The sequence below is a fragment of the Falco rusticolus genome, chromosome 17 (genome assembly GCF_015220075.1).
Source record: "Falco rusticolus isolate bFalRus1 chromosome 17, bFalRus1.pri, whole genome shotgun sequence".
Taxonomy (NCBI): domain Eukaryota; kingdom Metazoa; phylum Chordata; class Aves; order Falconiformes; family Falconidae; genus Falco; species Falco rusticolus.
In genome coordinates this window covers 4,123,763-4,150,531 of record NC_051203.1, presented here as the reverse complement: position 1 = coordinate 4,150,531, position 26,769 = coordinate 4,123,763, and the positions used below count along the sequence as shown (strand labels likewise).

The 26,769-nt window shown below is 56.0% G+C and overlaps 1 protein-coding gene across 1 annotated transcript; it reads left to right on the top strand.

Annotated features, from left to right (window-relative positions):
• Positions 1–516: 516 nt before the first annotated feature.
• PPP1R15B (protein phosphatase 1 regulatory subunit 15B) lies at positions 517–8,198 on the top strand. The gene is made up of 2 exons (XM_037410357.1): positions 517–2,259; positions 5,180–8,198. The coding sequence occupies exons 1-2, from the start codon at positions 718–720 to the stop codon at positions 5,390–5,392; spliced, it is 1,755 nt and encodes a 584-aa protein (XP_037266254.1). The 5' UTR covers positions 517–717; the 3' UTR covers positions 5,393–8,198.
• The last annotated feature ends 18,571 nt before the right edge of the window (positions 8,199–26,769 follow it).

The following is a 26,769-nucleotide window of genomic DNA, read 5'->3' as shown; positions in this document are numbered from 1 at the left end:
GTGGGCCCTGCCTGCACATCTGCCCGCACATCTGCCTGCGCCTGTGCCCACACATCTTCTTACATCTCAGCCTGCACATCTGCCCCCACCTCTACCTGCACATCTTCTTACATCTCAGCCTGCACATCTGTCCCCACCTCTACCTGCACATCTTCTTGCATCTCTGCCTGCACATCTACCTGCGCCTGTGCCCACACATCTTCTTGCATCTCGGCCTGCACATCTGCCCGCATCTTTACTTGCACATCTGCCTGCACCTCTGCCTGCCCCCGGACCCGGGCGTCCCCCCGGACGTGGCTGCCCCCCCGCTGTTTCCCCTCGCCGCCAGAGGGGGCGCTGCCGCGCGGCGCCCTCCGGCTGATGCAATCCCCACGCGGAAGGAGGGGCGGTGCCTCCGCCCCGCCGGCGGCCGCCCGGGGGGCGTGGCTTCCCTGACGCCGCGCCGCTGGCCAATGGGGGCCGGCGACGCGCGGTGACGGGGCGGGGGCGGGCGGGCGCCTGCGCGTTGGGCCGGCGCCGGCCGCGGGCGGGTTGAGGCGCTGCGCTGGGCCCCGCGCCGCCATTTTGTGCCGCCGCCCGCAGCAGGATGGAGCCGAGTACCCGAGAGCAGCCGCCCGCCGTCCGCCGCCCCGCAGCCCCTGGACGGAGCGCCGCTCCGCAGGCCCGACCGCACCGCTGGGAGCGCTGAAGAGTCTCCTCTGCCCCTCGCCGGCGCTCATGGAGCCGAGCGGCCGAGATCGCGCCGGCCCCGGCCTGGGGCGGGCCTGGCTAGGCTTGGCCGCGGCCTGGCCTAAGCTGGCCGGGCCCAGCGCGGCCCCTGCCGGCGGCTCGCCCCAGGCGAGCCCGCCCTTCTCCTGGCTGCGGCTGATGTCGCAGCTCCTCTCCCCGCTGCCCGCGTTGCTGCAGCGGCTGCTGCCCGGCCCCACGCTGAGCAGTGCCCTCTGCCCCGCCAGCGGGCAGCCGCCCAAGGGCCCGCTGCTGCTGCTGCCCGAGCCGGCCGCCTCGCTGGACTGGCCCGAGGAGACGCTGCCGTGGGCGGAGGAGCCCCTGGAGAAGGGGCGAGAGCGGGAGAAGGAGGCCCCACCGGGCCTCTGGGGAGCCGGGCTGGTGCGGAGCAGCCTGGTGTCCTTCCCCGGCCCGCGTGTGGACTTGTACGTGCTGGGCCCGGAGCAGGGCCAGGCCGGCTGCTCCGGCAAGAGCCACCTGCCCCAGCCCCTGCGGGCCGAGGTCCCCGCCGCCGCCTGGCGAGGCTGCCCCGCCCGGGCCGCCCTGCCGGAGGCCGAGTTCCTCCGCAGCAAGCGCTTGGCCTTTCTCCAGCGGTGGCACTTGGCCGTGCCGGACCCGGACCACGGCTACCACAGCCTGGAGGAGGAGCAGCAGCACAAGGGCGCTTGTCAGGAAGAGGTAGGGGGGCAGCGGGAGCAGCGGTGCCATGCCGGGGAGCTGAAGCGGCCCGAGGAGCCGAGCGACGCGGGGAGACAGCCCGGAGGTGGTCGCTTGGAGCAGGAGGGGTTGAGGGGTTCAGCTGAGGAAGCGGCACCTGTGGGGGAAGCCTCAGCTGAGGAGGATGAGGAGGACTCCGAAATAGAGCCAAACCTGCCGGTTTCAGCCAGACCTGCCTGTGCGAATAAATTAATAGACTATATCATGGGGGGAGTTTCCAGTGGGGAGGACAGCGCAGATGACGAGGAAGACTGGGATGATGATGATGACGATGGGTTTGACAGTGAAGGGCTCCCCTCAGATTCGGAGGCCGGTAGCCAGGACGGGGAAAGGCTCCATCTCTGGAATTCCTTTTACAGTTTGGATCCGTACAACCCTCAGAACTTCACAGCCACCATTCAGACATCTTCCAGTGAGCCAGGAAAAGATATGTCAGATGTGGAAGAGGTGGAGGAGGAGGAGGAGGAGGAAGATTCTTCATGGGCAGAGGAGTCCTCAGGGTCTCCTCACCCTAGTTCTGAAGAGGAGGACGAATGGGACTGTAGCAGTGTGGATGAGGCAGAAAACTTGAAACTTTGGAATTCGTTCTGTACCTCAGATGATCCGTATAATCCTTTAAATTTCAAGGCAGCCTTTCAAACAGCGGAGAAGAAAGGGACACCTGGTTTAAAAGGAGCAGAGAGGCCGACTTTGGTCACTTCTGAACGTAGTCACTTAACTGTTTGTCGGGTGCAGTTGGAAAAACGTAATTGTGGGGTCACTGTGCAGCATGGCATTCTTTCTGGTGGGAAATGTAGAAATACCAAGCGGAAAAAGGTATATACTTTTGTTTATGGTTTTGTGTTTTGGGGATGCTAAAAAAAACCAACAAAACCCAACAACCAACAAACCCACATTGTGCTAGGTAGTATGTGAGTGGATGAGGTCACTTGTGCCAGGATTCCGGCCAGATCATGCCCGCGTGAGCTTCTGGTCTAATTATTTATGTGTGCCTCGTCCTTTACACGTGATGGTAGAGTTTGTGATTCAGATAATGGGCAGATAATGTCTTTAAATTTCTTTTCTAGACTTGAAGTTAAATTTTCCGTTTAAGATGTAGTTTTCATTCTGTATTTGTGTTGTAAGGCAGTTTTCGTCATGGGAGAAACATGAGAACTGTGGTGTAAGTTTTTCCTTTGGAAAGTACGGGTTTCTGTTATGAATAATGTTGATGATGTATTTTAGGGACTTGTCATGCATGTAGTGTGATCGAGACCTCAAGCATTGTGAACGTTAGGACTTGGGACAAGCCTGCTTGGGTTATAAATGTCTTCTCTTGTAGAAAGAGCTCTTCTGTTGTGGGTTAAGACATGCTGCAGTAAGCCACTGAAGTTTCAATACGAAGTGCAGTAATAATCCCACTTCCATTTAAGAGACTACTGTAATTCAGCAGTCGTTTATAAAAAGGATGTAATCTGGAACTGGGCTTTTGAGCACAAACTGGAAGTGTAATGTGTTTACGAGGAGTTTGTGCATTAAAAAATTTCTGGTATGTGCTAGGATTCAGGTAAATAGTAATAATAAATTTGTCTTCGTAAGTGTTGTGATGCTACGAGATGGCTTTTCAGGCGTGATGTCTGAGACTTGCCTGACACTGCCGACCTTTGTAGGAGCAATAAATAGCTTGTGATACAAAGTCCCAGGGTGATACACTAGTGTAACAAGTTATCAAAATAGAAAGCTTGTATAACTGCTTGCTTTAGTGTTCTTACAGGGAGGAGATGTGTTTGCGCCTTTAACTGAGAGCCTGGCTTGGAGGTAAATTCATACCTGTGTTAGGGCAGGTGGCGTTTACAAAAGTTAACGGTTCACACAGGACAAACTGTTGCGTTTTAATCTAAGTGGAAAATGCTCAAGACTGTTCCTCCAAGAGGTCCTTTGTAACTGACAACACCTGTCTGAAATGCTGCGAGGTAACACTGCTGCAACTAAAATCTTGTTGAGGATCAGGGGTGTAGAGTTAATGGTAGTAATTTTTTGACTAATGTGTTGTTTGATTCTGTGTAATCTCTTGACATGGTGAAAGAACGATGATCTAGGTGCAATATTTAGCATGACGTTACAGATTCCAGTAATTGTGCCCGAGGGTACCGTAGACTGATGTAAAAAGGATGCAAGGTAGGAAATCGCAGAGGGATAGGCTGATGTAACAGCTCTGTGTGCTGGGAAACAGATACTTAATTATGCCTGTGTGCAAACAGCAGAGATTGCTGAGCAGTGACTGAGGTGTCCCCAGAAAATCTAAAAGTTAAGGCTATTTCCTATCGGGCATCCTGCAATCAAATAGCAGCTATATTCATATTTGAAAAGTCATAAAACCTGGGAGTGTTTTGTTTCACTTAGGAGTTGGCAGTGTGTTGACACTGTGCGAGGACACGTGGGGTCTGGTGTCCTTGCTTTCGCAGGTAACTCAGCAGTAATTTGGGATCACTGCACTAGAATTCGATGACTTCTGGAAGTTGCTTACAGTCTCTTGTGGCTCTGTATCCTCAGCTGCTGATTATTCCTGTAGGTCCTCTCTTTTGTAACTGTGGTTTTTGAGAAGGTTAGAAGATGACTCTACCACAAAAAACAGTCTCACTCTACACTCCTCATGGTGTTAGCGTGAACTGGGCATGAAAGTAGGACTCTGTATTAATAAAATGTAGGAATGTCCCCACCTTTTTTCCTGACCTTCCAGAAGCAGTTGTCCTGCAGCGACTCAGTGGAGTAATCTGTAACAATAGTTTGCCTTGTCTTCGAGAATTAGTCCTGGGGTGAGAGTTGATGGATGCTGACAGCTAGTTAGTTTGTTCTTCAGTTTTGTGCCTCTTGTAGAGCTAAATGAGAAGCAATACGTAGTTCAGTAGAAGCCTGAAATAGTCTGGCTTGTGCCTGTCACTTGATAACAGAAGAACTTAAACAGTTACTATAGTAATAGTCTAAATACTGTCAAGTTTAGATCCTGAGCCTATAAGGTTTCTTTGTTAAAGTAGCTTAATGGGTCTTGAAAATAGCAAAGAGTGAAAGTTTTTGTGTGTATTCTAGAGCGTCAGGACTTCATTTCCTTGCATGAACTTAAACACACTGGAATTTGATACCAGCTCTAAGTACACGGGTTTGTTCCAGTCACGTCATGATGAGTGTCACTTCCTTACATGTAGCATAGTGATTTCTTTGCCTGGTGCTGAAGGAGGAGCTGGCTCACGTGGTTGCTTACTCTACAGGACAACAACTCTGCCTTTTTTTTATTATGTAAGCTTCAGTAATCAGATTTGGGCCGACAGCATATTTCTAGCCTTGAGTGTTCTGACATGTCCTACTGAGGAACCTGCTTGAACTGTATCTCTCTATTAAGTTCATAACCCAGTACTGAGGTCAGGGAGGGGCTGGTGTTATTTCACAGGGAACGTTGTGTGATCTGCCCTCAGCCTAAAGAGGCCTCTTGGGCTGCAGTTTAGAAACTAGTAGTTTGAGCTCTGCTCTTGGTAGAGGGGGAGGTCAACACCTGGTTGTTTTTAAAGCTGGGAGTTGAAATGTACTCTGGCCTAGGTGGTGCAGAGACGTAGCGTGGACTGATAGCATATCTGAGACTTCTTGCTATTAGGCATTTAATAAGTTGTGATGAAAAATAAATAATAGTACGTGCAAATAAATACTAAGCTCCTTTCGCTTGAGTGCTTGGCTAATGCTTTAGTAAATGTCTTGTCTTTTCCAGGTAACCTTCCTTGAGAAAGTTACGGAGTATTACGTAAGCAGCGAAGAGGATCGTAAAGGACCCTGGGAAGAGATTGCACGAGATGGATGCAGGTTCCAGAAACGTATTCAAGAAACAGAAGAAGCCATAGGATACTGCTTCACCACAGAACATAGACAAAGAGTATTTAATAGACTCCAAGAAACCTACTACAAGAGGGTTGGTCTCTTCTAGCACCTTAAAAGATCTGGTAGTTGTTTGACCCTAAGCACTCATGAAAATGTTCAAAACATGAGGTGGCAGCTGCACGCGCTATTTTGAAATGGGGGGAGAAGTGGGATTTTAGCACTTTTTTCCCCAGTTCAATATTCAGCCATCAAATACACCTGTGTCCCCCATTTTGATATCCTGACAAAATCTTTTGAGTATCATCAAGAGTAAGGGTAGTATAATTGCATTCCTTTTAAGTAACACTTGAGAAACAGACTGCTTTAGGTTAAATCCATTCCAAAAATGCCTTGTCTGCCATATGTTGAGAAGTGGTGACTATTAAGTTGGATTTTTGCACTTTGAAAAAACAAAACCTATTTTGAAGGAAATATTTATGAGGCTCAGAACCTAGTTACTGCAGTTTTGATTTAAAGTTTCTAGGGGGATGTGCTGTTTTCTTGTGGTTATCCATTTTCTCTAACTTGTACAAAAGTCTCAAATTTTGTTAGCTAGTAACTCTGCTGTGCAAAGCAGATAATTTATTGGTTTAAGATCCCAGTTTTGCATGTAATCTAGTGTTTGAGTGTTTATGTAATGCTTTGATGTCTTAATATTTCAGTCTAGCACACTGGGGGATTCAGAGGAACTCTGGTACACTACAGACCCTTTGGTTTGTCTTTATTTAAATAGTACCTTTACCCAGTACTGGTCCAAAGGGTGTTGGCTGCATGTGCACCAAACCTCTTTGCTTTCAGAGCAGTGAAAAAGGCCTCATCCTGATAAATAATTAAAGCTTCAAGGTATGTGTTGAGGCTATGGCTGATAGTTTGAATTTAGGTAGCCGTGCACAGGGAACTACCCCGTAGTTCTTCAGTTAACCTTGGGGTAACTTTGCCAGAATTGATTCTGCTTTGTGAAGATGAATTGAAGTGGAGGCTTCTTCATCTTTCTTGTATCTAATATGCTCGTTCTGATACTGGTAAGGGGAATTATCTTTGGCTGATGGAAATCTAAGGCTACAAATCGCTGTGTTCTTTACCAAAAGCCAGTATTAATATCGCTCTGCGTCTGCGCTTTTGTTCCTCTGGTACCAAAACAACATTTCACATTTGGGGTCTGAAAGTTGAGGTCCTCAGTGGGAGGAAAACACTCCTTATTTATGTTCCTAACTTAAAATGTTCTGTTTCAGTCAAAATAAAAAAGCAGCACCGCTGGGATATGTGTTCGGACCTGAAGGCTGTTGTGTGGCTGTTACGCAAGCAGGCATGAGATTTCATGCAATGGAATAAATAGCAACCGTCAAAGAATTCATATTTGTTTGCACAAAGTTGTGTCAATAAATGATTTGCTACTAGGTTCGTTCAGCTGACTAGAATTGTTTCCCTTTTGTAAGGGAGAAACCTAAAACCACTTCAGATTTGCCATCTCATTAATGATTACAGTTTTTAATTTGAAAGAAAATTATACATGAAGAGGAATGCTCCACAGCGCTTTGCTGCATTTTCTGCTTTATTGTGCCATTTTTTTTGGCCATCTGTTAATTCTGCCTCAAATTTCAGAGGGTTTGGGTTTATAGTTTATTCTTATTGCCTGAAGTATGTTCTTTGAATTTAAAAATTGCCTTTCTCTGCTCCCAAGTTAGAAGTGTTACAATTACGAAATTCAGAGGGTTAACTGGACTACAGGTGAGTTGTCCTGTAAACTTAAAATACAGCTGAAAGTCAAGCAGCCTTGCAGACTGGCTACTTGAAAGCAATGCAGCAATATTATTTTTCATCCCCATGGCATTAGAAAAAACAAAGGGGGGGGGGATTTTCCTTTCCTACAAAAGAGAATTTTAGTTGCGAAATTGTAATTCTAATCGTGCCCTCAGATCCTGTGAAATAACTCTGAATTTTTAAGAGTTTGTTTTCCTGTGTCATATTTGACAACAGGTGTTCTGCTTTTTAGTTCAGGAAAAAGCATGTGGGATGATAAATGTAGAACAAAAATAGAAAATCTGCTGATTTGTGGTCCAGGTGTGACTGGTAATTAAAAACTGCTGTTCATTGCTCTTAGTAAAATATACTATAGTAATTTTTCTGTGATTCTCCTGGTTTCTTTGATCTTGGAGAACGTGGTGCTTCAGTTCCTCTGGACAACTCACTTGATTTACTGGTGCTTGTAAGTGGTAGCGATCGGTGCTTCAGAGTGGTGTCAGTTAACACCTGCAAATACTGCTCCACTGTGTGCAGAGGCTTGGAAAAGGCTATAGCTGGAAATGAACAGAATGGACAAATTGGATATAAACTAGATTAAAACCGGCTACTCACAAAGTGCTTTAATATTTGAGAAATTATTCTTTTCCAGCCTGCAGTGTAGCAAGCGCTCAGCTCTTAACACTGCTGATTCTCACCGAGACGTACCTGCTTGGGTAAGCTTTTTCCACTCTTCAAACCTCACGTTTTCAAAGCATCCAGTGTAAGGGGATAGGTAACACTAAATTCATCACCATAAACTTCATCTTAAAAGCAAGCTAAGCTTGGTTGTCACCATTTTCCCTGTAACATATCTTAAAATGGTCATGCAGGATGTGTACATGTGTTGAGTGCTTTGAGTGAGACAGTAAAAAATAATACTTGTTGAACTTTAAATCAAAACTGTACCTATCAGATTTTATTTTTGTATAATTTAGAGGAAGTTAGAAAACCTGCGACATTGGCTTTATACAGATTTTAATTGATTTGTGTCAAGTTTGTTGGGGTTTTATATCTAAAGTTCTATTTCTGTACATAATAAAACTATTCAGAACTAATCTGTAAATTGTAATAAAGATATTTGCAAGATAGTGCCAAATTGTTTTTCTCTGAAGGAACTTAGAAGGGACGTTGGGTAACTGCAAGAGCACGATTTGTGTACGTACGTGTGGCTTTACAAGAATATTAAATATTTTTTTATCACCTTTAGTGTTTTGGAGGAGGTTATAGCAATTTAGAAGCAGGCACTCTCCCCTGTGAATTTCCTTCCAAACCAGTAAATGTGTGATGGTAAGGGTTCCTTGTACTGGTGAAGCTTTTAAGCTAAAATACAAAGTGTGCAAATGCAATTAGTTGTATTCTAACGAGGTTTTGGTGCGAGCAGGCATGTTAAGGTTTTGGTGCCAGTATTGAGCTCTGGTTTTAGTTTGCTCGTTGGTTAGCATAACTTTAAATATGAATACTGCATGGGTTTGAAGGGGTTTTTTTATGGGGTTTTTTGGAGTATTTTCAGGTTTTGCTCTGAAACAAATTTGAGGTGTCACCTGTGAGTAGAAGTGGCTCGAGGGTGCCAAACATCTGATCTTCCTTCAGCTGGAAAAGAGCCAGAACACTTCCCTGTGTTTTGCCACGTGGCGTTGGCCTACAAGGCGGTGTAGTATTTGTTCCCTTGTTTACATTTTAATGAACTGGAGTAAAATGTTTGGTAAGGAGCTCAGGATACAGCAAGAGGTGGCATTGCCCAGTTAACACTTCATCCTGCGCAATGTTATCCAGCGTAATTATTTTTAATGAAGGTTATTTTTTTGTTGTGTTGTGTAAAGCTGCGTCTGTCAGTCCATGGGGTGGGGTTTTTTTTTTTGGCTAGAGAATTATGGCACGGACTTCCAGAAGCGTGAAGCTAGAAATCCTCGCAGGAACTGGGTGTTTTGCGGATGTTGTGCCCCTGCCTGGGGCTGCTTCGGGTGGTGGCTCTTGGCTGAGGAGGAGGAGGAGGAGGCTGGAAGTGTTGTGCTGCTGCTGGCAGCAACGAGAAGTCAGCTTTACGTATCGGAGTGACAGGATACAGGTGCCTGCAGTGGTTTGCAGGCACAAATCAGCTTTTCCAGGGTTTTCCGAGGGGCACACTGTGGGGAAGGAGGCTGGCCTGGGTGGGTGTGAGTCACGATTTCGGTCTCCACCAAAACCCTGCTGACCAGTTTCCTCCGGAGCAGCGATACTGGTGATGAGCAAGCATTACCAGTAGCTCTGCTCCCTGTGTGACATGGTCATGGCTCAGGAATCTCTGGAATGAGTTCAAGGGCCACGGGTTGGTCACTCTTCTACAGCAACGTTCTAGGGGGAGAACTTTCAAGTTACTCATTGTTTAGTTGATGCCTTAAGGAAGAGTGTTGCTTGGAGCTCGGGGCTGGAATGGCACTGTGTACTGTTTGCTCCTGTCTTGCAGCACAAGCTGCATTTCATCCTGTGCTTGCGCCTTGTCTGGGCATCTCTACAACACCATTGTGCAGTGTTTGTTTCTCTAAGAGTAGCATGGGTAGAAAACTGCTGGATGAGACAAGGAAAAACATTGTCTGAACTTCCTGCAGTACCCTGTTGAGAACACTGAACAAAGATGAACATAGTGAACATTATAATTATGGTGGCTTTTTAAAGTGTTTTTGTTTTTTAAGTCATATTTACCTGTTCTGCTGGCTCTAAAATCTGCCTTAAAAATGAACATTGTAATTTCCTCTTGATTCACTGAGCTAGCTTAAAGAAATATAGTTAGTGTGCTAAATGAAAGCTTCTGTGTGTTTGGCAGTGTATCCAGATGCCATCTGGAATGTAGAAATCCTGCTGGGATTTCTTTATTCTATCAGCACCGAGGTCTGCAGTTGGAATTCAGTTGACAATTTATCTGTGTTAGAGTAGAATTGTTCTTGCTCTGGTAGCTGCATCTTCTCCACGGGACTTAAGAACTTGTTTGTCAGCAAAGCACAAGGGGAGTAAATAAGCTGCTATTTTTGTAGTCACTGCTCACGGTGCCCACTAAAATGCCGTTTGCAAATTAATAGTGCCGCGGAGCTGGTTTGGTCCCACAAAAGCAAGTTTCTTCTGAAACTGGCAGGCAGGAGAAGGCGGCAACGCTGAATCACGAGGTGATTGCAATTCCGGGGAGACTCCGCTGCTTTCCAGCTGCGTGGCCTTGGCCCCACGGGCTGTAGCTCGGATATAATCCAAGGTCCGTTTCGGTGGGAGGGGGGAAATGAAGTCTTGTAAAAGCTGTCCATTAGTCTTGAGGGTATAAAGTATTAGAGGCCATTAGTAGCAGGCATCCATCTGCCCCTCCTGCTAATGCTCACGATAAGACTGTTAGCAATAAAAATACAGGCTGCTTTGCAGCCGCCCCAGCTGTATGAGCACATTGGCTATTCATTGCTTGCCTGTCGTGTTTTCAGGATGGTATGCGGCATTTTGCTAGCCGCATGAGCTGTCTTGTCCGTTATTCCTCTTGCAATCACTACCTGCGTTGCTTCCTGCAATAAAAAATAATAATCCAATAAAACCCCTGCCTGTAGAACCGCACAGTTTGGGTTATCCAGCTCCGGTGGGCTGGACTCAAAGCTTTGAAGCGGCTGTGGGGAAAGGTCTTTCTCAGCACAGTTCCCCCCCGTTCCAGGGACAAGCCTGGTTTGCACTAGCCCAGCAGCTCGTGCAACAAAGCCGCTGAAGATAAATTCCTGCTACGTTCGTCGCAGGTGCAGCCTGGGCAGCGCTGGGTGGTACCGTCTCAGGCTGCATCTAAACGCCTGTCTTGGGGGAAGCTAGCTATGTACAGAGCAGGGAAAGGTCCTGCTTGGAAAATGGGGCCTCGCTGCTGAAGGTTTGGGTAATGGAAGCAGCGTGTTCAGCATCGCTCCGGAGCCGCCGTTCCTGCCCCAGCGCTGCCTGCCAGCCCAGCGGGAGCTGCTCCTCGCCCCGTGGGAAACGCCAGGAGACGGGGCACCTCGTCAGAAATGGAAAATACCTACCGAGTGCAGCCCTTTGCATGCAAAGAGCAACCTTTGGCTGCGAGCGGTTGGGATACAGTCCCAGGTCTCTTGCAGGGACTTTGTGCAGAGAAGAAAGACCCAGCAGGGACGTTTGGACTCAGCACCTTTCCCCCTTCCCTTCTCACGCACCCTGCTTCTTGTTTTCGGCTTGCTGTTTCAGGTTGCTGAGATAATTCAGGCCAGATCTGAGGTTAAGCGAGGCTTCTGGCAAAGGGGGAAGCAGGAGCAAGTTAAAAAGATTTTACTTCTAGAGCTGGAGGGATGTTTTCCTGGCACCTTTCCCTGCCTGCTCCCATGCCGGCTGTTGGGAGCTATGGTAACAAGCTGTACAAGGGGTTGGAGATCTCGGGGGTGGATGTGGGAGCGGTGGGTTGCTGTGCCTGGTGGTAAATGTGATAAAAGGCTGTTAAACATCTGCTTGCAATCTGGGTGTCTGGGCTCCAGCATACCCATCCCGTAGGATCCACAGAGCAGCACCCACCAGCACTCCCAGCAGCGGCTTTCCCTGGCACCATCTATCAAATTACAAGCAGTTTACAACCAGACATAAAGAATATGAAGCAATTAGCTTTTTTGCTTAGCAGCTCGCTTTCACCTGAGGTGATTACTGGTCTAAGCTGGGAAAGCCAAGAAGGAGCAGCGTGCTCCTGCCTGCCCCGGCGGTGGGATGGCCATGGTGTCCCCAGCCTGGCTCTGGTGAGGCTTTTGAGCGGTTGGATGGGCAGTGCGTGGAGTAGAGAGGGAGGAGATGACAGCTGGGAGTTACAGGAGGCAGATTGTTGTCTGTTGATAGTCAGGGACGGGGCAAAACTCGCATCTTGGGCTGCATCAGGTTGGGCTCAGTGGAAGCGCTTGGCCGACTCGCTCTGCAGCTGCGTTTCTCGTCTGGTTTCTGGGGAAGCGTTTGTCCAGGAGATGGTGCCAGAACCGTACGGCAGCGTGGGACTCGCAGCCAGCAGTGCTGCTGGGGCCACCACCCCCCCAGGGGACTTCTGTGTGGCCCCCTCCCACCTGTCACTCCACGGTGGCCCCCAGGTGCTCTGCCACCTTGCTCTGGTGGGAGCATCAGGGTGCGACAGGCACATGTGGACCGAGCGCGACAACCATCCTTTCCTGTGCAAAGCGCCCGGATTTGTGACATTCCTAACATCTGACCCACGAGGGCTCCGTGCAGGAAACATCCTCAGCCTTCGTTCGCTTTCCTGGTCAGGCCAGGTCACCTGCGATGGGCCGGGTGTCTTCTCTGACCACGACTGAGCTGCGGCGGTGCTTGTGTCACACCGTGGCTCACCCAGCGCGGCCCTTTTCCGCATGCTTCGCTCCCTTTGCCTTTTGTTCTCCGTGTGGTCCCACCGTGGCTTGAAGCGAAGGCTTGGTGCTGTGTGGATGGAGGGGGAGGTGGCTGCCAGTGGCTGCTCCGCAGGCTCCTGGCACGCTGGCAAGTGAAACCCTTCTGCCCAAATGAGCGTCTCGCACACAAGGGTGACCTGGTGCCCCTGGGCTTGCCGGTGTTTCCAGAAGCATCTCCAGAAGGTGGCTGGTGGGCTGGGGCTGTTTCTTGCTATAGCAAACACATCTGCTGGGCTTTCTTCTCCATCCGTGTGCCTGGTCCCCATGCAAATCCATTTCCCACCCGGTGGGCTTCTGCTCTCAGGATAGTCCCGTGGGAGACCGGTGGCTTCCCCATCCCTCCCTATCCCTGTGCACAGGGCAGGGGTGGTGCCTGGTGCTGTGGGACCCTCCCTGGGACCATCAGTAGAAGCATTGAGTAAGGGTGGGGTTGAGAAGAAAACCTCGGTGTGTGCCTGCTCGCTGTCCCCTTCCTCCCTAAGCTGGATGGTTGTGAACAAGGAGCTTTTAAAAGGATTTTAAACCAAATGAAAACAAAAAGCCCCGCTGGTATTTCCCCTTTGAATTTCCATTGGATTAAGATAGAAAGAAATAGGGGGGGGGAAATTCTCTTGTGGAAAGCAATAAAAGCTGATTTATTTACCTGGCGGGAGAGAGCCTGGAGCTGCTCAGAATTCTTGGCTGAAGGTCCTACAAACCCTCCAACAACCTCAGCGTTACTTACCCCTGGGGGCTGCACCAGCTCCTGCTCTTTGCTGATGTTCAGTCGAGTTGGCCCTCTGTAACTGCCATGGTCAAGCAAGGGAGACCTGGAGAATATTCGTGATCAGGGAAAAACATCCCTCCCTGGGGGTCACTAGAGAAGGAAGAAAATCTTTTAGGATCAGGTGAGCTTATCTGGCATGGACCCTGATCCCACACACCCTAAAGGTGCGTGTGTGAGTAACTGTGGGGTAATTGGAGAGGGTTTGAGCTCCTGACCCTGGGACCGCAGGCGGCTCCTTTGGTTCTGGTTCTTTTAAGGTTTCTGTTTCATCTCTATACAAACGAATTGGCACGGGGGTTGAAAGCTCGGTCCCGAAAGCTGTGTGATGGGGAGATCTCAGAGGAGTCTCGGGAGCCGTGCCTCCAGCTGCTCGCAGACCCCGGGTCCCCAAAATCTTTGCGCTGAGAACTAAAGCACATACAAGCCATGGCTCAGCTTAGAGGCTGCTCCCAGTAAAGAAAACCCCGCCTGAGAGCGGCTGCAGGGGTAGGGTGGCCAGGAGGACCCGTAGTTGTCCCCACAGTGCCTCCCCCAGCGCTGAAACAGGATTAGGGCAGTTTAGGAACAGACCTCTTGCTGTGTTTGACTTTATAAAACTATTGCTGCCTTGAGCCAGCACGTGCCACGCAAGCCGTCCCTTGGCCAGGGCTGGCTTTGGGGGTTCCCCCAGGAAAAAAAAAAGGGATGGAAACAGTTTAGCGTGGATGGAGCACCACCACGCTGGGCTGCTCGTGTGGTCCCAAGGTTTGGCCATGAGCATTAAGCTCTGGGATTTCTTGGCTGCAGTTTGGCTCCTGCGTACAGCCCCGGCATGGCTGCGGTGGCGGAGGCAGGGGTGGCAGAGCTGGCTCCCTTGGGGTCATGCCATGACCTCCCCAATCTCGGGGCGCATCGCAGCATCAAAGCCTCGGGAGTTCCCGTGGACGTTAATCGGCTGGTGATTGATGTTTTCGCTCTGCGGCCGGGTTCACAGATGGTAACGTGATAAGAGTGGCTGTAACCTAACTGGGGCCGGCAGGTTTGGCGTAACGCTATCCCCCGGCAGCCCAAAGCCAGGCAAAAAGCCCAATATTGCAAAAAGCCAAATGCATGTCATAATCCTGCATGTGCCTTCCCCCGCAGGGCTGCAAGCGTGGGGGTCTGAGCACATGCTCACCTGTGCGACCCTCAAGACCCATCCACGGCACGAGCTTGGCCCACAGTTTGCAGCCAAACATTTCTGCCACCAAATGGAGCTTCCCCAGGCGAGCCAATGCCCAGGACCGTGACATCGGTCCCTGCTACACCAGAGTCCCAGCAGACGCTCTCCCAACGGGCTCGCCGGGACTAACCAGACGTGTTTTTCTTACCCAGCCATCCAAAGAACTATAGGAAGAGCCTTCCCGAGGCTTCGGGTGAACTGGTTTCCCCAAATCCTGGCAGGGAACTGCTCTGATGTGGGTGCTGAGCTTGAGCTCAGCCAGGCAAGCCCCTTCCTCCCTGCTTTGGGGACCAGCTCCTTCCCTTCCACCTCTCCGGCCTCTCCTGAACCAGCATCTTTCTCCTTGTGCCAGGAGAAGCTTTGCAAAGGCGCCGCTGAGACAGGAGGGCAATTGCCTCCTTTACAGTCACCAGGTGCCTCCCAGACCCCACCTTTTGCCTTAAAAGACATTTAATTGATGGCTAAGAACAACCAGAGAGAAAATACCCATTGGGCAGCTCCAGGAGCAGTGCAGATAATCATCAGGGTGCCCTACATACTGCCTCGGCTTGGCTGCGAGATCAGACGGGGAGAAGAATTTGACATTGTTTGAAACGAACAGGAGAGGGAAGTAACAACTCCATAATTACTCACCCCGAGTTAATTGATGGTAATTACACTGAGTAGGCAGTGGAGGAAGCTGTGACGGGCTAGCCCCGAAGAGTCATTTGGAGAGCCGTGCTGCGGTGCTGGGAGGATGCCCTCTGAACCCCAGCTCGCGGGCAGGGTGGCAGCCCAGCTCCGAGGGGGTTAACTTGATGGGTTTGGTTGGGAATTTTTTTTTTTTTTTCTTCCCTCCCTCCCTCCTATTTGCAGCAGAGTCTGGGTGGAAGGTCTGAGCCCAGCAAGTGTTTGCTCCTGGGGGGGACCAGGAGTTATTTGGCAGTTCCTGAGCCAGGTGCCGTCCCTCCTCGAAGCGTGGGACTGCTCTGTGCCTGAGCCCCCCCTCCGCCGCCCCCATGGGGGATGACATCGACTGGCTGGACCTGCCGGGCAGGTGGACCTACGGCGTCTGCGGGGACGGGCGCGTCTTCTTCATCAAGTACGGTCCTGCCTGGCAGCTTGCGTGGAGTAGGGGCTGACACGGGGATGGGGTTTAAGCTGGGGTGCAGGGGGTGCGTGGCTAGGGGGGCTACGGGGGGAAGGGCTTAGTCTGGGATGGAAAAACCCCTGCTGCAAGTCTCTGCATCTGGCTGGTTTCCTGTGGCACATGGTCATCTCGCCTTTCCCCCCACTTCTCTCTTCTTGGGGCTCACCACTGTCCCAGCCTGACAGATGCTGTTCGCCTCTTTCCCAAAAATCCAATCCTTCCACGCCTTTGGCTGGAAAAGTCACCCATATTGCAAAGACCCCTCCCCAGTGATGGGAAGGGGCTCCCTGGGCCCCCATGGGTGCTGACAGCCCCACTCCCTGTCTTTTGCAGTGATGAGACCAAGTCCACAAGTTGGGTGCACCCTGGCACAGGCTACTCCATCCAGAGCGGGCACTTCTCCTGCGCCGGTAAGGACGGCTCCCGGGTCTCGGCGTTTGCTCTCTGCTTTCCTTGGGAAATGATCAGAATCTGGGGGTGTGGAGTGAAATCTTCCAGAAATGCAATGGAGACGCTAAAAACCTGAGCCAGCAGGAGCTGCCTTGCAGCTAGGGAGGGTCAGGGGGACTCCGAATCATGAGCGAGGTGATGCTGCATCTTGCAGGCATGGGGTTTCCAGCTGGAGAGATGCTCTTGGGGGACATTTAAGACTCCCCTTCCACAGAGAGACTCCCTGCAGTCTCTGAGACCTGTTGCTGATGGGGAGGGGGCCCAAACCACTTAAGTTTGAGCATTAGAGAGCCAACCACGGCGGGACACAGCACCCCACAAGTGTTATGATCATCCCGTGACTCCCTGCCCATGTGCTCCCACCCTTCTCTAGTGCTGCCTCCTGCGAGGGGGGCTCCTCCGTGGTTCCCTCCCTTAGTGCCTCACCAGGCACTGCTAACTGTCCAGCAGCAGATCCTTCGGGCAGGCGCTCTGCTCCGCTGCAGCACCCCAGCTGGCAGCAGGGTGCTGGCGGGGAGAGCAGGGGTTCTGTGAGGCCAGGGAGGGTGACCCCTGCTTCTGCCCTGTCCTTCCAGGGCTGCCCCGAGGCTGGGAGGTGGACACCACGCTGCATGGGGGCTTCTACTTCATCAAGTAAGTGGGAAGGGGGTGGGGGGAGAAGGTTTTGCCTCCCGCTCACAAGCACCACTGCAGCCTCGGAGGATGTTGCTCCCTGGGCTTGTCTCTGCCCAGAGGCAGCTGCTACCAAAATGCTTGCAAGTGCAGCACGGGCTGCTGTAATCCAGCCTCGTGAGGACCAGGGCAGTAAAACTGTGGTTTGGGAGGCTTTGGAGCACAGCAGTAGCTAGAGGATGGGGCCAGGGTCCGTGCTGCTAGCCCATGTTGGCTGCGGGTGGGTGGGTGCCCATGGCCCTGCTGTAGCTTGTCCCATGCTGCTGCGGATGTGGCTGTGAAGGTCCTGCGGTCCCAGCCGTGGGACAAACCCGGAGCTCTTGCTGGCAAGGGAGAAAGCAGCGTGTCGGGTTTGGTGGATGTATGCGAGGCCACATCCCGGGGGCTGCTGGGGTGCTGCGGTGAGCGAGCCCTGCGCACCTGAGCACCGTGAGCTTTCGCAGAGGGCTCCAGCTTGTGCCAGCACAGCACAGCAAGGCCAGGCTGGAGGTCCCTGTCCCTGTGTGCCTGTGGCAGCCCCTGGAGGTGTTTAGCAGGGACCAGACCCCGCTCTGGGCTATGTCCTGTGCCTGGATCCTGCAACCGGCGCTGCTGGGACAGGCAAATCTCACCCAGTCCCTGTGCGCAAGGGAGCTCCTGTGCCAAGTCACCGTTTCAGATGCAAATGTCTCTTCTGAGCGCTCTGGCAGCTCCAGGGCGGCGTGGGTGAGCCAGCCAGCCCCCCACCCTGCATCATCCCTCGGGCAAAGGTTCCCCGGGACCCAGTGGGGACTTTCTCCAGGGCCCTGCAGCACCCTGCCCTTGTGGGAGGGAGCTCAGTGGTGCAAAGGGTCCCCGAGGCACACGCTGCCCGGGGCGTGCGGCGCAGAGCTGGCTGTGCTTGCTAGGGTGAACGCAACAGGAGTGTAACTCGGGGAGGATCTGGCCCGAGGTGTTGCTCCAAGAGCCCTGGTTCATCCCAGTGGGCTGTTTCCCATTGCCTCCAGTCCAGGAACTGGGACCCTGGCAGGGCAGTGGTGGTGTCTAGACAGGCTGAGCTGCAGGCTGCCGCCGCCTCACCTTGCACAGGGCTCCAGGTCCTGCTGGGTGAGCGTGTTTCAGACGGGATCTTTGAGCCCGTCCCTATCTGGGGCCGTGCGGAGGTTTCCCTGTGCACTCAGACGGCTGTAAACCCAGCGAGAGCAAAGATCCCAAGGTGGGCTGAGGGCTGGAGCAAAGCACTGGGATTATCTATTTGGTCTAATCTGTCAAGCAGAGCCAAGGTGTCCTTGAATCAGCCCTGTGTTTGAGTCGTGCAGCCTCAGACGTTGCTGCGACTGGGGCTTGCTGGGCGAGAGCTGTGGTGGCGAACCTCCCGGTCAGGTCTGAGCTGCGTGGCCGCAGCACGTCTGCGATGCTCTGCCACAGCAGGGACCATCCTCCCCTGCAGTTGTCCACCCCGTGTGCTCAGCGTCTTATCCGTGCCCGCAATTCCCTGTGCACCGTGGCAGCCGGGAATGCCGCCGCAAAGCGGATCTGAGCTGGAGGTGGGGGGCTCCAACGGGGAGCAGAGGAGGGAACCGCTGGCTCCGTGAGATGCTGAGCACCCTCCCGCCTGTGCCAGCCCCCTGTGGGAAGGCAGCACCCAGCCCCCTGCCCCAGCTGGGTGCTCCCACAGGGAAGCGCTGCCAGTAAAAGGGATCTTTCCCACCCCAGTCCTGCCTCTGGCTCTCTGCCTGCAGAAGAAAGGGCCCGGCTGTGTCCGTGCCTCCGAGCTGGGAGCTGATGCAGCAGCACCGTGTACTTCTTGTCTGTGCAAGGGGGTACGGAACAACCGGCCCCCAGCCTGGCTGGGGCGCACATGCGGATGGTGCTTAGAGCTGCCTGGCTAGGCTGGGGGGGGCTCCCCTGAGAGCAGCGCAGCTCTCCAGTTGCTCATAGGCTTCCTGGGCTGTTTTTCAGGGAGTCTCCTGGGCAGCAGGAGGGCAGCGGGGGGATAGAGCAGCCCCAGCAGGTCCCTGCTGCCTGTGGAGCAGGGGAACGGCTGTGAGGACAGAGACCTTGGAGAGGGGGCGACTTGCAGGCACCACGTGTAATTTTGGGGATGCAGGGGTCCCTCTGCTGCGGACCGGCAGGGAGGGGGCATCTTGCCCATCGCTGTGGGGGAAGCAAGGGGAGATGCAGGAGGCAGAGCATCCAGTGAAAGCCAGCCTCCTCCCCAGCCCCTAATGCCGTGTGGCTAATGGGGGGATTATAGGATCAAGGGCAGCTGCTGGTTTTCCTTCCTGGAGAGCCCCTGTCTCTCCCCACACCAGCTTGGCTGCGGAGGATGAAGGGTCCCTGCGTGCTGTGGGTCTGAGCCTCTGGCCGCGCGTGCTGGGTGCAGGCAGGGTTCCAGCCGCGGTGCCTGGCAGCTCTGACAGGCAGAAGTAGGGCAGTGCCGTAGATCAGGGCACAGTGCCATCGCTGTAGGGCTGGAGTTTGCAGCTCCCCAGCACCTCTGCAAGTGCCTCTGCAGCATGGGAGTCACCCTGCCACCAGGCCAGGGCTGAGGAAGCGTCCTGCCAGCCCTGCCTGAGCCATCGCTGGCCCTCGGCACAGCCCAGGGGACCGAGCGGTGGCCTTTGTGCTCCAGAGAACAAGCTGTGGTTGTTGAGCTGTTTTGCTGCCCGTCCTCCGGGTGCTGCATCTTTCCGCTGCAAGCAGCTCTCATTGGGGTCAGAGCCTGGGGGTGCTGCCTGACCCACCGCAGCGGGTCCCACGAGCCTGGCTGGGAATGGAGAGGTCCCCTGCTCCAGGAGATGCTGGGATGCAGGAGGGAGCATGGTCCTGGCTGTCCCCTCAGTACTGGGATGCAGGGGGCAGCATGGTCCCAGCTGTCCCCCCTGATGCTGGGATGCAGCGGGGAGTGCGGTCCCCCAATGCTGGGATGCAGGGGGGAGTACAGACCCCCCAAAGCTGTGATGCAGGCCAGAAGCATGCCCCCAGCTGTCCCCACTGATGCTGGGGTGCAGGGGGGAGCATGGTCCCAGCTGTGCCCCCTGATGCTGGAATGCTGGGGGAAGTGTGGACCCCCCCAGTGCTGGGATGCAGGGGGGAGTGTGGACCCCTCGATGCTGGGATGCAGGGGGGAGTGTGGTCCCGGCTGTTCCCCCCCCCGCCCCCGATGCTGGGATGCAGGCTGGCAGCATGGTCCCGCCTGTCCCTAAGGATGCAGGGGGGAGGCGTGCGGGGGTGGGGGGGGAAGTGTGGTCCAGCCCCCCCCCTCCTCCCAGGTGCGGCGGTGTGGGGCGGCAGGGTGATGCTGGGGGGCCGGGGCGGTCTCCCCCGGGCCACGGCGGGGGGACAGCGCGGGGGGCGGGGGCGGCAGGCGCGGCCCCCCCGCCGTGCTCGGTGCCAGCCCGGCATCACGTGCCGCTCGGTGGCCCCCGAGCATGCCCAGCTCCGGCTCGGGCTGCGGCTCCGGCTCGGGCTCGGGCTGGGGCTCGGGCTGCCCGGCGGGATGCTGAACCCGTAGGCAGCGGGGGGGCCCCGGCCGCTGCCCGCCCCGCACGGTGAGTGCCCGCAGCGCGGCTGCCTTCCTCCCCCTCCTCCTCCTCCCCCTCCTCCTCCTCCCCCTCCTCCTCCTCTTCCTCCTCCTCCTCCTCCTCCTCCTCCTCCTTCTCCCGAGCGTTGCCGGGGGGGGGGGCGGGGGGGCGGCAGAGCATCCCCCTGCTGGGGACGTGTGCCGTGGGGCAGGCGGGGGGGGAAGCGAGCTGTGGGGGAGTGCTTGCTTAGGGGAGGGTGGGGGGATCTGTGCTGCAGCCGGGGGGTGGTGGGGGGTGTCACAGCCCCTCCGGGGTGCCCCAGCGTGCCCCATGGCCAAGGCAGGGTGCGCGGTGGGGGTCAGCACCTCCTGGTTGCCCAAGGGGCTGGGGGCCAGGCTTCCCGTGCCCCCCCCCTCCTGCTGTGCTTTAGGTGAGAAGTGGGGACCCTCTAAGCTGTCCCCACGCGGTGTTTGTGCTGTGCGTTGCTTTCTGTCCCCGGACCCCCGCGGCTGCAGGCTGGGGTCGCCTGGGCTTGGACCCGACTCTGTGCACAGGCGGGCAGCGCTGAGGCTTTGGGAGAGACCTGGCATTTGGAGACCTGGCTCTGCACCCCCAAACCCCCATGATTGTGACCAGGGGGCTCAGATGGGCCAGAGCCCCCAACCCTATATGCTGGGGCTGGCCCCCGTGGCTGGGCGCTTTGCTGAGGTCGCAGCCAGGACAGGCTGTGATGGATGGAGCTCGAGATGTCGTCTGGCGCTTCCCAGGGATGCGAGCGCTTCCCTGGGCTTCGCAGCTCCCATCTCACCGCTTGCTTGTCAGCGGAGAGCCAGCCTCCTCCTCCTCCTCCTCATCAGAGAGCAAAGGCGAAGCGCCTCGGGGATGCGTGTCGCCTGCGAGATGCTGTGCTTGCTTGGCTCCCCTGCATCGAGGTGTCTGGCAGTGCCGGAGACGGCGCGCAAGCCACAGCCGCTACCCTGAGCAGTCAATTGCAGCTTTGTTGCGCCGCTGTTAGATCTGAGGGAACAGGGTCTGATTCATCACATGATGGGGCATGTTAAATACGCCACGAGTCTATTAAACCCAGCGGAAAGGGCTGGACTGGCCGCCCTGGGCCATCCTCCCCCAGGACTCGGTGGGGACCCCCGCTCTGGCTGCGGTACCCCTCTGCAGAGGGAGATGCAGCCCCTCCATCACCTCTTCGCAGGGTCTTTGCCACCCTCCGAGGGCTGTGCCGTGGGGCCGTGCTGTGGTGTGGGAGGGCAGAGTCCGGTGTGCATGGTTTGATCCCTACCGGCTGGCCTTGCCATCCCGCCCGTGACGTGTGCCACGGTCCCTTGGGTGCAGGGGCCCAGCTCCCTGCTCCAGATGGCTGCTGGAGCGGCTGTTTAATCCCTCTGTGTGGGAAGGCGAGAAGGAAGCTGCAGCGGGGAGGGGGTGCGTGGCCATCCTGGGGTGTGGAGGGGTGCAGGCAAGCTTGCCAGGGACCGGGCACGGAGGGAACTGGGGTGGCATTTACTGGGGGAAACATCCTTCCAGGCAGGTGAGGCTGTTTGCAGTGCTGCGTGCTGCTTTGCAGCCGGGAATTAGCAGCACCCGGTGGTTTCTCCCACTTCTCCACGTCAAGAGCATCTGCATCCCGTTGTGCATCCCCAGGGCTGAGCACAGGGCAGGAGCTGGGACGACTGCTTGCTGCACCGTTGCTCCCAGTATGGCTCATCCTGTGGTGCAGCCATGCACACGCGTGTGCACACACACCAGGCTCTGTTTGTGCGTGTGGCTGCTCCCGTCCCCTCCCCTGAACCCCACTGGCATTTCCTCATGGGGGAGAGCTGCTGTCCTGCTCTAATCTGCACCGGTCTCTCATCCCCTTCATTCCTCTGGGAGAGGATGAGGCTTCCCTGGGTGGCCCCAGGGGAGTCTCCTTCCCTCCTCCGACTGCCAGAGGCATGGCTGGGGGATGCCCAGCCCCATCGCCCACCCAAGCCAGCCCCTCGGGCAGCCAGAGCTAGGATTAGGACTCCTGGAGAGGGGGTGGCTGAGGCATTAAAATTCTTGAGCGTCTGCTAAAAATCACATGGCAAGCGCAAAGCCTGTCCTCTCTGGCCCGTCTGTGGCTGCTTTGGCCAGGATCTGCCTGGGGGGAGCAGCCCCAGCACCCCCAGCCCATGCCGAGGAGCCCAGCAGGCTGTGGCACCCATCCTGCTGCAGTGGGCCACCAGCACCGTCCTGGCTCAGAGCACCCCATCACGCTGCCCGTGTGTCAGGCTGTCCCCTTGGGGAGAGGGGCTGTGGCGAGGGGTCCCTGCCTCCCTGGGCAAGGCTGGACATGGGGGTCCCCCAGGCAAACGCTGTGATGGGGCAGCTCGCCGCCTGGGTTTGGGCTGCTGGGCCAGCACTGGCTTCACTGGAAACCTCACTGGAAACCGTGTTTTCCTGCTGAGTTCCCATAGAAACCGGCGGGAGCAGCCGCCGGGCTGGCAGGGATGAGGGAGAGAAGGGACAGGCAGGAGGGTGAGCTCCATGCCTGGCACTGCCAGGATGAAGCGACTGTGCCCATGGTGGCCGTGCCCCCCGGCTGCTCGATGACATGGGGAAGATGCATCAGCATCCCCCTGCCTGCCGGCCGTGGCTCCCATGCCGTGGGGGGGTGGGGGGGGGTGCACACCCGTGCGCACCATCGCTCTGCGGCCGGGCCTGGCACGGAGCACGAACACCCACCCAGATGGGCAGCGTGGGGCTTAATCCCCCGCAGGCTGCCCTAGCCGCCTGAACCCCTAACAGCCGGGCAGGGCCTCGGGTTGTTTTCTGCTCCATCTGTGCCCCCAGGATTCAGCAGGGCTGGGGATTTCTCCTGCCTGTCTTTGCTTGCTGGAGGGGAAAGCGCGGCTCCTTAGCTGCTCCTCTCTCAGGCATTTGTAGTAGCATCCCCCCCTTCTGTTTTCCTTAGCTTGAAACATGATAATCCGCAGCAGGCAGAAATAGTACATTGAGGAATGTGCCATCTCCTCTTTAGCCTCGTTTCTCCCCAGGATCTGGCAGCTCCGCAGCCACCTGGGGAAGCCCCACTCTGTGGCGGCTGCGCAGCCCCTTCCCACTGCCCCACGGGCAGCACGGCGGCACGGGGAGGCGAATGCATTGTGCCCTGCCAGCCCTCTTCCCTGAAAACACCCCTCTTTCCATGGCACTGCTGGAGAGCATCCCTGGCGCGGGACGCTGGGCAGATGGGAAGGCAGAGAATGACCTGCAAGGAGAGGGAAAGCGGGTGCTCTGACCACCCCTCCCAAGCGTCGCCCATTCCTTCCAGCATCCCAAGCTGGAAAATACCCTGGGAATGGGTTGGTTTTGTGCAGGCAGGTTGGGGCCTTCCTGGTTTCCAGCGTGATTCTGGGTTTAGTTCAGTTTTCCCTCCGCAGCAGCAGCGCAATGCGCCGGGCTCCCCAGGGCTCCCCAGGGCTCCCCCGGGCGCAGCGGCTGCGGGGCGAGGTTGCTCTGGCCGAGGCATGTGGGGAATCAGGTTGGATGATGGCAGTGGCTGGTTGTGCCCTTAATCTGTGAATTCACCAAAGCTCTTTAATAAAGACTCAAAGTCACCAACTTCTCAATTAAGGGATGAGGAAGCTCTTGATCCATGTTTCTGGGTCAGCTGGAGAAAGGCCATTTCAGACCTGGGTGATTGCTTTCCTTTGATGTTTCCAAAGGAGACAATTTGGGAATAAACACCTCGCCAGCATGAGCTGTGCAGGAGGGCATGTGGCCCGGCCACCTCCGAGGCAGGGCCTGCAGCTTGGAGTTTGACCCTGGTTGCTTCTGAGTCACGGGCTGAGCTCAGGAGAAAGTCACCCCTGTCCCTGCAGAGCTGGGGTGCTCCCTGCCACGCGATGCTGGGCGCTGTCCCACTCTCCTGGGACGCTCCGGGCAGTGCCACCAGCCTTGCAAGGTTCTGCCACTGCCGTGCTGCTCCCCAAGGTGCAGGGCAGCCTTGCAGCGAGGGTGGGAGCGCCCTGCCCAGCCCTGCAGGCTCTCCCGGTGCAGCCGGGGGCTCGGGGACGTGGGTCAGACCCTCCTGGGCTCAGCACCAGGGCCACCTGCTCCTCAGCGCGTGCCCGTGGGTGGTCTGCACCCTGCCAGGGCCCCTAGCTCTCCAGGGTGCTTCTAACCCTCTGTTTACCTCAACAACAGCGCTCGCTTGGGTGTTAATTGCAGGAGCTGGCAAGACACTAATTAGGAGATAATGAGATGGCTTTTGTGTGTGCCTGGCATCCTGTCTACAAACGCCCTGCTCCAAACGCTCTGTGCGTGTTGGTGATCCTTGTGTGCCCTGTGTCCATGATCTCCCTGTGCCATCTTGGTGATCCCCCCGTGTCATATTGGTGATCCCCCTGTACCGTGTTGGTGATCCCCCTGCGCCATCTTGGTGATTCCCCCCGTGCCATGTTGGTGATCCCCGTGCCGTGTCAGTGACCCCCGTGCCATGTCAGTGATCCCCGTGCTATGTCAGTGATCCCCGTGCCGTGTCGGTGATCCCTGTGCCATGCTGGTGATTTCCCCCGTGCCGTGTCGGTGATCCCCGTGCCATGCTGGTGATTCCCCCAGTGCCATGTCGGTGATCCCCGTGCCATGTTGGTGATTCCCCCCGTGCCGTGTCGGTGATCCCCGTGCCATGCTGGTGATTCCCCCCGTGCTGTGTTGGTGATCCCCGTGCCATGTTGGTGATCCCCATGCCGTGTTGGTGATCCCCATGTCATGTTGGTGATTCCCCCCGTGCCATGCTGGTGCTCCCTGTGCCATGTTGGTGATCCCGGTGCTGTGTTTGTGATCCCTCCATGCCATGTTGGCGATCCCCTCCTGTCATACTGATGATCCCCATGCTGTGTTCGTGATCCCCATGCCATGTTGGTGATTCCCCCCATGCCATGTCAGTGATCCCCATGCCGTGTCAGTGATCCCCGTGCCGTGTCGGTGATCCCTGTGCCATGTCAGTGATCCCCGTGTCATGTTGGTGATCCCTGTGCATGTTGGTGATCCCCGTGCCGTGTTGGTGATCCCTGTGCCATGTTGGTGATTCCCCCCGTGCCGTGTCGGTGATCCCCATGCCAAGTTCGTGATTCCCCCCGTGCCGTGTCGGTGATCCCTGTGCCATGTCGGTGATCTCCGTGCCATGTCGGTGATCCCCGTGCCATGTTGGTAATTCCCCCCGTGCCATGTTGGTGATCCCTGTGCCATGTTGGTGATCCCCGTGCCATGTCGGTGATCCCCGTGCCATGTTGGTGATTCCCCCCGTGCCATGTTGGTGATCCCTGTGCCATGTTGGTGATCTCCGTGCCATGTTTGTGATTCACCCTGTGCCGTGTTGGTGATCCCCGTGCCATGTCGGTGATCTCTGTGCCATGTCGGTGATCCCTGTGCCATGTTGATGACCCCTGTGCCATGTTGATGACCCCTGTGCCACATCCCGCTGGCCCATCTCCCCAGCTGTCCCACCGCCCGCTCCGCTGTGGCAGCCTGGCACAGCTCGGGGTTTCCTTCCCCCACCGGGGCTGAAACCAGCCCCCCGCCGTGCTCAGGCGCTGCGGTTATTACCAGGTGCCCCCTGATGAGCTGAAGCAGAGGAGTTCCCATCCCCGCTCTGCGGGACCCGGGGGGCAGCTCGGCTGCTCTGAGCCCCCCGAGTCCCACTGGTAATTAAGTGGCTGCGGGAGCCTTCACGGTGCAGCCCTTTGTTCTCGGAGCAGGGAGGCAGGATCTGGCCGACGCGGGGCTCCGGCTGCCCCCTCCACTGCCACCGTCTCTCCTCACCAGGTACCATCCCTCCCCATCCTCACAGTGTCCCCAGCCCCTGGGGGACCGGAGCTGGGGCTTGTCCTCGCGGTTGGCTCCGTGACCGAGCAGAGAGCATCCTCCTGCTGCTCCGACACCCGTCTTCCTCCCGCTGCCGCCAGCGGCAGGGCCACGTGTGGCTGCTGAGCAGCAAGAGGCTGTTGTTCCTCACCGCCTGCCTGCAGCCACCGGGGACGGGAGCCGGCGCTCCCCTCCGAGCCTTCCTTACGTAACCACCGGCAGCCGTGGCGTGGATGCTCTGCCAGCGCCGTGCCACCGAGGCGCCGTGCCACCGAGGTGCCGTGCCACCGAGGCCTCGCACCGGCAGCCAGGTAAGGGCCACACTGGCACCGCGCTGGAAACAGGCACGTGGCTGCCAATGGCCTCTGCCGTGCGGTGAAGGCGCTGGCACCGGCGTCGCCAGGCTGGGCTGAGCGGGAGATGCCTCTCTGGGTGCAGCCGGGGCAGGAGCACCCCTCCTGCCCCACAGCCCTAGGGGGTGATGTGCCGTGGGGCAGGCTCCTGTCCGTGGCTGGCGCCTGGCAGAACAGCCAGGACCAGTCTGGCAGTGCCGGCAGCACCGGCCACCTCCCAGCCCTGCTCGGCCGGTTCTGCCCAGCCCTGCGCTCACCACTTCCCAGGGCACCGGCCGGGCACCCCAGCAGCACAGCTGCTGCACATCTGGGTGATGCAGTGGGTGCTGGGCTCAGCACCCATCCTGGGGTGCTGAGCCCCTG

What these genes read in the sequence shown, in the direction of transcription:
- PPP1R15B (XM_037410357.1), top strand. Translation starts at nt 718, where the DNA reads ATGGAGCCGAGCGGCCGAGATCGCGCCGGCCCCGGCCTGGGGCGGGCC. An exon ending in GAAATACCAAGCGGAAAAAG is followed by an intron (nt 2,260 to 5,179) that starts GTATATACTTTT and finishes TGTCTTTTCCAG; the next exon opens with GTAACCTTCCTTGAGAAAGT.